This window comes from Leuresthes tenuis, unplaced genomic scaffold (assembly GCF_036924035.1).
Source record: "Leuresthes tenuis unplaced genomic scaffold, fLeuTen1.0.hap1 SCAF_5, whole genome shotgun sequence".
In the NCBI taxonomy this organism is placed as follows: domain Eukaryota; kingdom Metazoa; phylum Chordata; class Actinopteri; order Atheriniformes; family Atherinopsidae; genus Leuresthes; species Leuresthes tenuis.
Genome location: NW_027325359.1, coordinates 26,596,138 through 26,610,787, shown reverse-complemented (window position 1 = coordinate 26,610,787; position 14,650 = coordinate 26,596,138). Strand labels below are relative to the sequence as shown.

The 14,650-nt window shown below is 41.9% G+C and overlaps 2 protein-coding genes across 2 annotated transcripts in view; both read right to left on the bottom strand.

Annotated features, from left to right (window-relative positions):
- The window catches only part of glg1a (golgi glycoprotein 1a), a 45,810-nt gene extending 44,210 nt beyond the window's left edge, over window positions 1–1,600 (bottom strand). Inside the window, exon 1 of the mRNA XM_072386518.1 lies at window positions 1,238–1,600. Within this exon, the coding sequence (XP_072242619.1) occupies window positions 1,238–1,570 (333 nt within the window). The 5' untranslated portion in view covers window positions 1,571–1,600. The remainder of the gene's footprint in view (window positions 1–1,237) is intronic.
- Window positions 1,601–2,838: 1,238 nt separating this feature from the next.
- rfwd3 (ring finger and WD repeat domain 3) lies at window positions 2,839–13,558 on the bottom strand. The gene is made up of 13 exons (XM_072386511.1): window positions 13,367–13,558; window positions 11,861–12,153; window positions 10,448–10,689; window positions 10,261–10,316; window positions 9,865–10,050; window positions 9,665–9,756; window positions 9,197–9,311; window positions 7,790–8,024; window positions 7,475–7,625; window positions 6,889–7,065; window positions 6,492–6,703; window positions 4,347–4,561; window positions 2,839–4,080 (listed from the first exon to the last, which is right to left on the bottom strand). Exons 2-13 carry the CDS (start codon window positions 12,151–12,153, stop codon window positions 3,937–3,939), a joined length of 2,118 nt encoding a protein of 705 aa, XP_072242612.1. The 5' UTR covers window positions 13,367–13,558; the 3' UTR covers window positions 2,839–3,936.
- Window positions 13,559–14,650: the final 1,092 nt, after the last annotated feature.

Genomic DNA, 14,650 nt, shown 5'->3' with positions numbered 1-14,650 from the left:
AACCATTAGCAACAAGTCATTATCAACTAACACCTGGTGGCCCTCCACCACAATGGGCATGCTTGTTCCTCATGCTTGTGGAATAAAAGCAAAACATTGTGTTTTGCATATGGGATTACACAATTAACACTTGTCATGTTTCCTAAACTACATTTTGCTGTCATTTTTATGGTCAAACTAATCCCCCCTTTTATTTCACTTGGTGCATTGTCTGATTCTTTAAAAATGGTCTTTTAGCTTTTCTCAGAGGCTCATTGCCCAACATTTTCTACAAACCGTCTAAACACAGAGCACTTTAACATGACTTTAGCTGGAAGACATTCTTATGATTGTGTGCAAGCAGGTAATGGGCACAAATCAAGGCCCTGCTGGAAACCTCTGCTGTAGGATATGGAGATCTTAGTCTGCTGCAGTTCTGCTGTTGACTGCCAGCTAAAGAGCTTAAACAATTCAGTGAGCAATCAGCCTCAGTCCTGGGGTGATCTCTGGAGAAGAGCCTATGGGTCCCAAAAGCAACTTTGCATCATAAAAATCACTGCAAGACTTCGAAAAGAGACTTGGCTAAAGATGCATACTGGGAGGCTAGATTCTACGTCAAGAAAAAATGGAAACTGATTTGAGTTTAGTCCCTGAAAAAGTACTGGAGTTGTACCTCTTCCTAATGAAGTATTTGCTCATTCGGTTTAAAACTCAACTCAAAACTTTCTCTACCAGGACTGTTAAACGTTATGCTCCGGGCTGCAACTACTCAGAACAACCTTGATATGATCATATTTAATCCCACAGCTGATTTACACAAAATAAGACAAACTAAGTGCATGGCTTTAAAATGTTCCACAGAACACAGTTGATGTTAGTTTGTTTGTTTTTTGGCTGTTGTATTAAATCAACATTTTCGACTCATACCTTTGCAACGTTAGAAATATAAGGAGACACGAATAAAAAATGTTCATGCTGTAAGGAAAATAAGAGTCAGTGGTGATCTTTCTTCATGCCGAACTCAAAATGGAATACTAAAGTTTATGAACACGTTTTAAACCTTGTGTTGCAGTGGGTCTTATACTGACAATGGAGGTCAATCAAAACTTTCTGCATTTTATATCGCTATTTGACATGACGTTCTCAAAATATAGGAGCTAGCATCTTGCTAAATGTAGAGGCTAATGCTAACTGGTTTGTACAACAGACACACCCTGCTTCTAAGCCCACACAACGGGACCTGCTCCCTTTCACTTACTTCTTTCTTGTCCTGAAGACATTCCAGTACCGCCAGGTTGTTGTTCCAGGAATGTTTGGGGCAAAGCCGGGTCAGGTCCTCCCTGCATACCGCCTCCTCAGCCAACTTCCAGCCGGTAGTGCGCCTCCGAGTAAGCGAGGCCCCAGCCCCCTGGTTCCTCTCAGGGGCTACTGGGTTTACTACAGCGGGTCCCAGACCTCCGGCTGGATTCTGTAGGTTCTCAGCATTGGCGGCAAGTTTAGCGACAACGTTGTTTTCTCCTCGAATGGGATGCACAAACAATAAGACGCACATCAAAATCAGGAGCAGAGGAACACGTCTACAGTCCGCCATCTTCGTAGAGTCACTAAGACTGCTGCTGAGTTCAGGAGCTTCTGGGAAATTTTGCTACGTCTTATGTCCATACTCCTACTCATCCAATCACGTAGCCACCTATAAAGTATTTCTCCAATACTCCCTCATTTAATGGAAAATTAATATGATCAAACGATGCAAACCAGTTCTGAAAGTGCAAGAGTTTACCAGTTAGCACTGAGCGCATGAGAATTACACTGTAAAGCTCTAAGCATCATAAGACCGAGACATAAGGTTAAAGGTGCTACAAACATGAAGAATTTCAGTACCAACATATGTGAACTTCTGACTTCTGCAGCCAAGTTTTATTAATTATGATTATTTTTAATGAAAAGTTTGTATTTTGGGGAGTAATGTGTGATAAAAGCGATATAAATCTATCCATCTTGTACACCATATTAATCCAATTCAGGCTGGGGGGTCTGAACCATTGACAGTCGTCACAAAAATTAAAAAACAAGTTATAGATCACTACCAAAAAGTTTCCCCACAGGAGGACCACACAAAGCTCCAAAATTCATCATCTAAAGTCAACCATTCACACCTCAGATTTAAGCTGGTGTCATTGTTTTCAAGGAGACACATTTCAGCATCAGCTCTTGGGAAGAAACCCTGCGAATCAGGCCTTCAAATTTGTATCACATTTGGACCTCTGGAATGTCGAGGGGGGATTAACAAATTTACCACGAAAGCAGCATATTCCTCAATTATGCTGTTGAGCAAAATTTGATTGATTTAATCATCCCACCAAATGGCCTGCAGATAGCACAGGAGTGATTATGGGACTGTAACTTTAGTGTTGTCAACTCTGAGCTTCACTTTCCATATCTTTTCCTCACATTTCTACACACAATATTAATTAAGAAAAACATTGCAAAGCGATACCATGTTTAGACTAAACACATTTAGAATATTCAAATATAACCCAACAGGATTAATTATATACTATTAGTATTTTAAATAGTATTTAGGGGTCTAAATACTATTTGACGCTCCACTATTTGCATTTATTGTGTTTACAACACTGAAATTCCAACACTGTGGTTTACTGCTCAATACTTGCTACAAGAAATTGTTAAAATCGGTACAAAAGTGAAGGGATTGTGAAATTATGATCAAAGGGACCGATCTGATAACTTCAATTAAAAATAACTCACAATTTTATTAATTTGGACGTTGTACACAATTTTTAACAAATATACATATATACAACTTTAAAATAAAAATAAGAAAGTAACATTCACAACAACAGATCACTTGGCACTTAACATTCCTTTTGGAGTGAAAATGTCAATAGGGAGAAGCCTAAAGTCGTCCTCTTTGAACAAAATGCAGAGGGGGAAAAAAAAAAAGAAAAAAATGTCTGTGGTTCTAAACTTGAGTTCAGTGCCTGCAAGTCAAAGATTTTTACGGCATCTCATCACTTTACCTATCAAAGGAATATTATGTTTGTGGTGTTGCTGCTGGAACCAAATTATTTTGGAGCATTCTTTAAGGTGGATTAAAGCATGATTACATAGTTGCGGGAAGGCAATGCACTATTTAAAAAAAAAAAAAAAAAAAAAAAAAAAAAAAAATCTAAGCTTGGACTGAAAGTTTCACTAAAGAACAGGTGATGCCGACACTTGTCAAAAATCCCAAAACTTTATTTTCAATGTAGTCCTGCTGTGGAGGGAGGCGTGTCCATATGAAATGTGATAGGATATGGAAAACTGCTGATGTTTAAATCTACTGGCTGCAGACAAACCAGCGTCAACAGTTTTAATATTTCACACTTGCATCGACAAAGTCTTAATCTACAGGTGACTTAACAATTACACAACAGCCCAAACAACAGTGACTTGTTTAGGTTTATCCTGAATATCTTTGGGTTTCACACTGATTTAAACGCTGTCACCATCAGCAATCACCAACTGTTAATATATTCCAACACTTCTTAGAGCCCTTAAAAGGGCAGATGGGCTAAATAAGCGTGATCTGTAGAACCACAACGTACCAACACAACGGTGTGCACGTTTTCCTCAAAAGTAACACTTTCATCGGTTCTAGAACCATAAAAAAAAAATATCCCCAAACACTTCACCATAAGAAGAGACGACCGGCCTCTGCAGGCGTCACATGGAAGATGGTTTTGAAGTATATTATATTTGTTTCTAAAAAAAGGTATAAGAAAAGTTTCCTTCACTCCCAGTAATCTGTTATGGGTGGTTTTTTTTTCCTGTGTAAAAGTTTAGCAGCATGTAAATGTCCACATTTTCACCCAGAATGCAATGTTTCCTTGTGCTCTGGGACTGTGGTGCGGTTTCCTGGAGAGCAGCAGCTCACACACAGTAAGTCATGCCCATTCACTCCCATCTGTAGAGCTTCAGCATCTTCTCTGTAAGAGAGGCCAGAAAGTGCTCGCCATTCACTGAGAAAGGGTTGATGTCCAACACAGGAAGGTCGGCTGGAAGCTTCTGGAGCAGAGAGCCGCTGCCTGCATTCCACACCTAAGGAGAACCAGGTGTGGTTAGCCAAAAACATGAAGACAGAAAGATGAAACAGAGATAGACGGCTGAACCCAGCTTCTAAAATTGAAATAAAAAAGCTAAAGTAATCACTTTAGACTTTATTGTAAATTGGGAAGACTATTTGTGCATGTTTTTGCTATTTAAAATAAAAATCATTCATGGCTCTTTAAAAAACAAAAACAGTAAATCTGGGAAAAATAATCAACTTTTAACTTAATTTCTACACACAAACACAAAGGACTTACCATGGTAGAGTTGGAAGCCTCGTCCCCAGCACAGACCAGCATTCCACTTCCGTCTGGATTCCTGAAGACGGCGTTCTTTGTGAGCAACTTGCAGGACGAGCCGGCGCTGAATGTCTGCACTGGTGAGCAGGAGCAGCTGGGAAGCTGAGTGGAGTCCTGCTGAGGAGTTCGGTTCAGAGCCATCAGGACACAGCGCAGCGACGGGTTGGAGCGTCCTGCAGCAGAGACGTTTGTGGGGAAAAGTCTTTAAAAAAATAAAGATCTTCAAAATGGACGTGGATGAGGGGGAACTAAAGAGATTTATACAAAATCAAGTGTTATGGAGACATTTATTGATATGAACTTGATAAAATAGACGATAAAGGGGATAATTAGCCAATATCTGTGCATGCTATGTGTATTATGCATGTATATATGGTAGGGTTTGGGTTACATCCAAACCCTAAATGTACGTATGCATGCATTTACCACTCACTGCACTGCTGTGTGTTGTGGATGTCCATGTGTGAGGATATGCAACTGTGTACAAACATAAATATATGACTAAAAGAAATAATAAATACAGATCATTATTATATAAAAAAATAAAGCAGTATGTATTTATTTGGAGCTTCCCTCGGCAGCAGGAACAGGCAGCTAAACGTTGCTGAAAAAGCTTAAAAGTTGCAAGTAAATCGCCCAGCTGGTAGCAGTGTAACCCAAAAATAAAGCTTACTGCATGTGGAGGAGAGGGGTCAATGTAACGCAAGTGTGTGTGTGTGTGTGTGTGTGCGCTATTCACCAAACAAAGTGCAAGTGCAATAAGCAGACATGCTGCATATATTCTGCCAGCATCTATTTGTTGGGTCCCATCATTCTCCCCCACATTTCCATTCACTCTTCAAACAATGTATTACAGTAATAATTAACATACTGACATACTTCCATTTGTTCACAGGGATAAGCTGTTGATTCTAATGAATGGATCAGCTGAATAGGTATTTTGCTCATCACCATAACTGACATAAAAACACAAGATTCTTTTATCAGCTTGGCCTGGAATCTAAGTTACAGTGAAGCCATAGTTCTAGCTCAGTTACTGTAGGTTTGGTTTCATGTGTTAGACTCAAAACACGAGTTTCAGTCTAATCTAACACACACACAGACTTACATGATTGTCTTATACATATATACTTTCATTAAGCATTTAAGCCTCATGCATTGAAGAATAACAGTGTGCATCACATTAATCAACAGGTTGCATTCACTGCACCAAAAAGCCAATCAGAGTGATCAACCGTGCTCTTATCGATGCTTCCTTCCATCCGTACGTTTTTTTTAAAGCTTTTTAATGGACAGGACAGATGAAAAGAGACAGAAAGCAGAGAGCGGGGGAATGACACGCATTAAAAGGCCGTCCGATGCGGGATTCGAACCGGGGCTGACTGCAGCGAGGACTGTAGCCTCTATATACGGGGCGCTTGCAAAACCTACAGCTACGCTACCGACCATCCCATCAGTCTGTTTTATACAACAAAATTTCCCATCCACAGGGCCAACCAAAGCTTCTTCTTCATGTTTGACTGTTGTTCACTGTGGTTTGTTGTTGTCTGAAGTCAGTGGTGGCGCCAGAGTATTTTTCCTGTTTCAACTACGGTGCGGCTAACCCATACAGCGGTGGAGCTCAAGTCAATGTTATAATTTCAATGTGAATATAAATTCAATAAAAAGGGTCCATATTTGAAGGCTGAAAAAAAAAAAAAGGGTCTTCCTGGTAGCTGGTATACAAAATATTTAGACGTTTCCCTGCTTCAACACACCTGATTCAGATGAAATGGATCCCTTCAAAAGATTGTTAAGTTCTGCACAAGCCTGCTAATGAGGCATCGATCTGAATCAGGTGTGTTGGAGCAGGCTAACACAATTCTTGGGGGGGCTATAGCCCTACCCTATGACTGAAGACACGAATGTTAGTCTGTGCGCCAATATAATCGGTATGCCTGAAACTCATCCAGTGAGAAACTTTCCACGGTGCAAAAATAAGTGCGATTAAAATGCGGTAATTTTTTTTTTTTAACACATTCATTTTTGTGTAATTAATTAATCTTAATTAATCCCGGCCCTAATTTAGACAGATGTATTATCTTAAGGGTTTGAGTGTCTTACCAGGCCTGTATGTGACCAGACAGTGTCTGCTCTCTGTCTCCACCTGGATGTCCGTGCAGCCATTCTCCAGTGGCAGAACATGCGGTCTGTAGGTCGTTTCATTCACCTGCTCCCAGAAACAGCCACCCTCAAGAGAGCCAGCGATAAGCCCGCCACAGGGGAACGAGCTGGACGCTGCTCGTGGGACATAGCATAGAGATGCTACCGGACATCTAGAAACATCAGAGTTCATAGTATTAGAACATACCCAGAAAGACAGTAAATGATGCCCTAATGGACCTGTGGTTATCTCACTGGCTCCTTAGAGGCTACGTCCAAAGAAAGCCACACGCTTGATTTATCTGAGCAGCTCTTTTTCACAGATGAATCAGGAGTGCTTGTATATGTGCATATATACCTGGAGCGTAGCGGCTCCAGCTCCTGGATGTGTGTGCTGGTGTCTCTGGTGTCGTAGATGAGCACCGAGCCATTACTCAGACCAGCGTAGACATAGTTACTGTTGTCCAGACACCAGCAACAGCTCCACACTGGTTTACCTGCGTTATAGGTCTGAACCACTGTGTTGGTCAGCAGACTGCAAAATACACAAAGCTCAATTTGATCAAAGACAAGAAAAGCCTGAGGTTTTACAGCTATAAGCCAGTTACAATTTTCCTATCACTGTGCATAAATCTGGAGGACACTTTCATCTATCCAACAAAAACAGACAAACAAGTGTCATTTCAGTCAGCATTTCAGTACCTTCAATGGCTCTATTGTGCTGCTGCTCCTTCATCTGTTACAGTTGAGAAATACCTGACATCAACCACCCTTATTTAGCTGCAGGGCCAGTCACTACAGCACAGCTGTGGCTAAGTTTTAGCTTAACTGAATCCAAATCAATAACTGGAAAAAAGGTCTGCAGGAAAAAGTTGGCAGGTATAGATCCCAAAGCAAGAAAAGAAAAAAAAAAAACTCCCAGTGACAGGCCAACGTGTTCGTACCTGGTCAGTTTAATGGTATTGTCCAGTGCAGCAGACAGTAGCAGACTGTCGTTCTGCCTGTTAAAGGACAGACCTCTGATCTGCTTACTGTGGATGGGAACGTACTGACTCGCTTTCATGTTCACAACGCTCACCTTCTTCACACCACAACCTGAAAAGAGATCCAACTGTTAAATCAAGTCAGGGTAACACATCTGATGCGTTACTCTCTCATCTCCAGTGCCATGTTGTGCAACAAAGAGGTGAACAGAGAACCATGACCCAGTTGCTCACGGGTCAAAAAGAAATAAGAAGGGAGAACGGATGACATCTCACCAGGCACTAGTGTGGAGTGAGGGGATGGTTGAGAGGCCAGCAGGCAGCTCAGAGGTTCACAGTAAGATAAAACCCTGCAGCCTCCTGCCTGAGACACCAGCACCGCCTTTGAGAAGCTGTACTGAGCCGTCTTGGAACCGTCGGCCCGCTGAGACTGACTAAGGAGAAGGGAAGTCGACAAGGAAGAGGAGGGGACTGAGCTCCTGCCAGTCTGAGCCATCAAGGCCTTCAGCTCCTAAACAAACACAATGAGAGGAGACGACATTTCAACCAGGATGACCTGAAGTCATTCAATTCTTAGAAACCTTGATACAGAGCAGATGTGTCAGGTTAAAATGTCAGCTCAATACCAAAGAATTAATCAGAAGTGTTAAGACTGAACAAATATGGCTGTATTGAGTTGCATATTGACTAAATAATGTGTCCACATATCAGTGTCATTTCCAACTTTACACATTATTTCTCAGTGTCAAATTCACTTGAGCTGCATTCAAACAATCAAATGTGACCTGATACTGAAGGTATCAAATTCCTTCGACGTGTGGCTGGATGCAATTAATTCTGTCAATTAGTTGTTCATTTAGAATGCTGATAAACAAACTGCAGCTCCATCAGTGAATGAATTAAATAAGTGTTGTTCCTTTATTTGCTCCATCCTGACTGTAAAAAGTGCATCAGTGTTTAATGTATGGAGGAGAGGGTCTCTCTTTCAAGCGGAGATCACCGGCTGATTCCAGGTCTCATCCCCTAAATTTGGCACTAGTGTAAAAGGAAGGTCTAAAAAAAATCTTTACCCAATAGTTCAAAGCTTTTAAGAAACGAGAGAAACAGTAAGGAATAAGCTGCTCCCTGAGCTGATACACAGAAGAGAAATGGTGTAATTACGCATTGTTCTTGTTGATTTGAGCAATGGCAGCCAGCTCCCATCTGAGAGATAACGCTTACACAGCAGAATAAAAAAAAGGTTCAGACTAAAGGCTCCGAAGGCTCATGCAATGAAGTAGGTGTGGTAAGAAAAAGAAAACCGACTAAACAGGACCAAACAAACAAAACCAGCATTATATCACAGTCATCAGCTGCCCTGACTTGAAACCCATATTAGTCAGCCTCTTGGATGAAGCTGCCATAAAGCCAAACAGTAGCTCTGTTCACACCCCAATAAGATGCCCATGTTGCTCTTTGGTTAGGGCGCAGTGTTCCCCCCCATAATGGCTGCTCCTTACATGTTCAGCTCTGTCACTATCTTCACTGCCAGCCCAGCTCAGAGGTGCACAACCTCAATGACCCATTTCACATCCTTACCTTACAAACAAGATGTGCTCATCCGTCCCAGCAGTGTGAGAATCCTTAGCATGACACACACTTTGCTTTGTTGACACTTAGCTCCATGCAAAACATTTTAGATACCTGAAGCTCCTGCTGTGCCTGCCCATATTTGTTGGTGACGACCTGCAGTTTGAGCTTGTACTGCGCAGACTCCAGTTCAGCTTTCCTTCTCAGAGACTGCTCCTGCTCCAGAGACCTACACGCAAACATTAAAAGCTTTGGATGAATTGCCAATTTGATAACTGATGTTAGAAATAAACTAACCATATTAATACCAGGTTTTGTTTGTTGTTGCTGGGACAAATAAATGTATCCTGCGAGTAATACTTTAAAAAGTCAATTGTCGACTCCGGCAAAATCTCCCAATGCAAAAGAAAGTAACGGTTTCTCTCAAAAACATCACTGCAACATGTAACAGCGTACCAGCACACCCAGAGGATTCCAAATAACAAAAACTACCCAAATAACTGGATAAATTATTTCAGCTTCTCCGTAAGCTTCAGTCAGACTAACACACTTGCTGTGTGAAGCAGAGAGACCATCACTCACTTCTTTAGGCTCTCTTGCTCCGAGTTGTCCAGGGCTCTCAGCTTTGGAGCGTACAGCAGCACAATGTCTGTCCGCTTTGCTTTCTTGTTGCACTAAAAACAAAAGGAAATAAAATTCAACACTGGAAACGCATATACAGTTAAATTGTACGCACCCACATTTGACTGATAAGATTTCCGCTGTATAGTGGCCTCACTGACCTGTGGACATTTGGCAGCCGAGCCCTGAGCTTTCAGCCAGCGCTGTATACATGTGTGGCCGAACAAGTGTCCACAGCGCAGAGCAGACAGTCTGTGCTCGCCTGCTGTGGTCCATGCCTCAAAGCAGATGGCACAAGTGTCGCCTTCACTGTCCTCATTGTGGGATGACTGCGCTGCTGGGGCTGGCTAAAGGTGGAGATGACAGATAATGGAAAGAAATTCAGAAATGTGATGCGGATTTGAATCTGAAGAGGTATAACGGCCCTTTTTGAAGATTCATTTAAAAAAAAGATTGTATAATGAACGCCATGCAGGCTCTGCCCTGAGCCACAGCAACAAAAATGTTAATAAGACAGAATAAATAAAACAGGAAAGCAGAGACGCTTTCAAAGTTACCCGATTGCCTTGGATTTGAACTTCTGTCCTCTCACTGTCTGCAGCTGAACCAGAGTCTGTGCAGAGGTGGAGGAAAGTAAATCAATCAATGAACAAATAAACGCATAAGAAAGGAAAAGAAACAAACCAGGTATGGCTGGACAATATGGCGAAACTAACAATTCTAAAGTTTTTTGGTCAGACTCACTTGTTGTACTCGCTTCCTGCGGTTCTGTGTGTTGGTTCTGGACAGGACTAGCAGATGGGACCAGGTCAGTGGGCTGCGCACCAGAAGATGTACCTTCTCTTTCCTCTTCATCCTCAGACTCACTAAGTTCAGTGGTGCTGCCAGACTCAGGTACGCTGGCAGCTGGTGCTCGAAGTAGGAAGTCTGGGAAGCCTCTGGAGGGTGCTGCAGTTTGGCTGGGGTAATGCACCCTGAGGCCCTGTCTGAAGCACAAACTCAGGTTTAACACATCAGGAAACACTGATTCGAACAAACAACACAAACTGATTCGAACAAAGTACACATGCTGGAAGTGGGACCTGGCGATAAAACGATAACTATCGAGGAATAACTTTTCCTCGACAGAGATATTAAACATACTTTAGGATAGCTTACATTCGTTCATCTTTTGACAGAAAAAACGAATAGCCAATGACAACGCGAGTTGCGCCGCGCTGAACCAATCACGTGGCTGGAATAGAGCCATGCCAGCAGCCAATCGCATAAAAAAAGAAAATGAGTGCTCCCTCGGAAGAAACGACAGAAGACACAGCCCAAGGCGTAAGGGGTGACATTGCTGATAAGAAGGTCCCGAAAGGTTCGGTGGTGTGGATGCTTTTTGACGAAACAGTGTTCACTGCAATGTCGAACACGTGTTCCGACAAAGACGAGGAACACCGCTAATCTTTTTCATCACCTGAAGCAGCCCCACCCGTTTGAGCACGGAGAATGCAAACTTTTTTTGATTAGTTGATGTTAGAGTGCGATGTCTGTCGCTATAGACAATCTTTACACACAAGCAGTTGTGTTCCCGGTCAATGTTTAATAAAGAGAGCGACACCTGCTCACTGAAGCCAGCGAGCGAGCGCAGAGAAACATGTCTCCTGTGTGTTTCTTATACAAGTAACTGAGTGAGTTCACCACGTGTGTGAGGGATGTGTACATCAGCTGAGCGGTCGGGAAAGAGCACCCGAACAGCAAGAGACATGAGCTGTTAGAGAGCAAACAGCTGACAGGATTTTCATCTAAAATACCTGTTCTGTATTCATCTGAAACAGCTGCATAGTGTTACATGTCATGTTCAACTTTGACTGAAAATACATATTTTAGTAAAAAAAAAAATCAACCTTCTGATATCTTCAAATCTCAATTAAGAGTAACAGGGAACATTTAAAATTCACAGGATAGTGATTTGTTTTATATGGTTAAGTATACTGATATCAACTGATATAAAAAATATATATTGTGATATGACTTTTTCCCCATATCGCCCAGCCCGAGCTGGAGAGAATATTTGTGGATATTTCACAGCCAAACTGAGGTCAATTTCAGAGGTATGCATAAAGTAAAGAAGGTTAACCATTAATCAGGCCCTCTCTGTGCAAATATGGATACCTGAGTCTCCTCCGTATCTGTGTCCCATGAGCTGCTGAAGGTGTAGCTGTATCTCTATCCACTGCCCTCTGACTGAATGCCCAAGTTGCAGGAAGCCTGAGAGGTGCCCGAGCTGCTGCCTCCCCTTCGTCATTCTCATCCTCGTCCACTTCGGTACTGCTGCCAGAGTCAGAGATGACATGCAGTGGGTTGGCATCCTCAGCCCGATCCACCGCTTCAGCAGCAACAACATCTGGCTGCCCGCTGCCTCCTCCCTGCACCTCCACAGGAGAGTCTACCTCCATGGCCTCCATCTGGACAGTGTAAGGGGGAAAAAAAAGTTACCACAACATCTGGTTAGCTCATTTTACAGAACATGCATACTACATGGTGCGTAAACAGTCCTGTCCATGTCTGGATTTCTTATGTTGTAATGTATTTTTATTATGGGCTAGGATATACATGAACATGGCCTAATTGCATTAGACAATCTATTAAGACATTATGCAATAAACAAGAGCAACAGGAATCATGTTCAACAAAAGGTCTTAGAGTATTACACCAATTTTGATATTAACTGCTAATAAAAACTGGATTTAAATAGACTACACGACTGTTAAAAACGTGTTGCATGGAAATGCCTACGACCCCAAAGCCTGATATAACCTCCACCGATTCACTCCCCCATATCTCCTGCAATATTTCAATTACTGGACATTCATCCCTCATTCGTTTCAAGCGGAAAGCCTAAAATGGATCCAGTAAAACTAAGATAGCAGTTTCAAAAGCGAGTAAACCCAGATTTAAACGCGTAGACATTACAAAGAGTTATATTTAGAGAAAGAATTGCACAACCAATCACAAACAAGAGGCATCGTAAAACCAAACTTTGCACGAACAAGCCGCACCGAGACAAAAGTTAGATGACTGCCAAGTCCAGTAAACCGGCCCGTTAGCTAACATTGGCTAGCACAGTCAGAACTCGTCCGGAAACATGTGGCTGTCTCAGAACTGACCAACAAAGTCATCTAATCACACTGTAATCGATTCGGATTTAAACATCACGCTGCGCTCTGTGGCTACTTATCAAACTACAGCCCGAGGTCATGGAGGCCTTCATACAAAAGAAGGCAACTGTACCTGCATTATACATTTTAGCACTTGTCTTCAGATGGAGAGTATCATCATTACACTTATGTTGTAGAACAACAACAGAAATGCTTTAGTTCAGGTCAATTCAAAATCATTTGTAACAAAAACACGGAACCTGAAGCTCAAAATAGCTAACTTTTGAGATGATGATATACTACCAACAATTAAGTGATATGTTGAACTTTATGCGTTCAGGTCACATATACAATACAACCACTGATTGTGTTTCCTATGGTGTTAAAATGTTTAAAAGTTTTAGCAAAATCCCCCACTTGGTCGGCTCGTAAGCGCGGCTAACTAACGAGGTAACGTTACCGAACTGGCTTAGCAGTGCTAGTGTTAGCAATAACAGTGCGTTGAGAGGCAAACACCCACCTATGAAAGGTTAGCAGTAGCCGATCCCAATCTGAAAAAGCTCTCCATGTAGCACTGTTGCTGCACGCCAAATATACAAGCCTGACGAGTTTAGTTATGGTAAGTTTACTGATAATATCCACTCCACACAGCAGAAATAACTGTAGTCAGGAGTCGAATCTCCCGGCTACAGAGCACTTAGCCCGCCCCATCCTGCTGCAACGTCATCAACAAAGATTGTTTGTCATCAAGATGATTCACCTTCTTTTTGAGGACTGTCGCTTATTTAAAAGGAATAGATTACAATTTTTTTTGGCGACTATTTCAGGATGGAGTGGTGGGAAGTATTGCAGCCTCACAGCAAGACGTTTCGTGGTGTGAATGTCGGTGTTCTGCCAGCAAATGATTGTACGGCAGCGGGAGTGCGTGTTAAAGCCGTTTCACTCTTTTTCACTCAGTTTCAGTAGTCTGCCACTGTGTGTTTTTGTGAGTCATTAATGCTGCAAGGGATTAAATACAAGTGTTGATGAAGAGGTTTGCGTTGAACTCCAGCATGGTTCTCAGGCATGTTGGTGCCCTACCCTCTACAATACTTTCAGGCACCAGGGGTTATTACAGCAGTTTTGTGTCTGCCAAAAAGTCATCAAGGCTCTAAGCTTGACAATGAATAAAAAAACACAATTTAATTCAAGACAGTTATACTGAATAGATTAGAGTTCAAGTAATTTCTACCCTTTACAGTAACATTTAAATGGGCATAACTGGTCCTTACAGCGGGTTTTTGCATGTCAAAAAGTTATTAGGGATCTCAGCTTGCCACGGAACAGTTGTTTCTACCTTGAAGTGACAAGATTTCATTCAAAAGAGTTATACTAAATAGATTATACACCAACTAGTTTTTTCTACCCACTACAATACCTTTAAATGGGCATTACAGGTCCCTAAAGCAGTTTTAAGAAATGGGGGGGGGGGGGGGGGGGGGAATCCAGCAAAGACTTCACACAGGACCTGAGAGATGCATCTGGACCTTACATTAACCTCACATAACTTCAAGCTAAAACATGGCGACACATTAATAACAGCTTGTTGCAATAGCTCTGGACATACTGTGTATTAGTTTGCATATTTTTTAGATTTTCGATGCAGCTTTTTCTGTGAAAAATGTACAATACTGCCCACCCTCCTCATAACATATTGATCAAACAATGAGGTGTCTACAGTAAGAGAAGTGTCTGACTGAACAAAGAGTGTTGCAGGTCATTCCTGTCCACGGCAAGTATAATAAGTCTTATTTAATTACACACA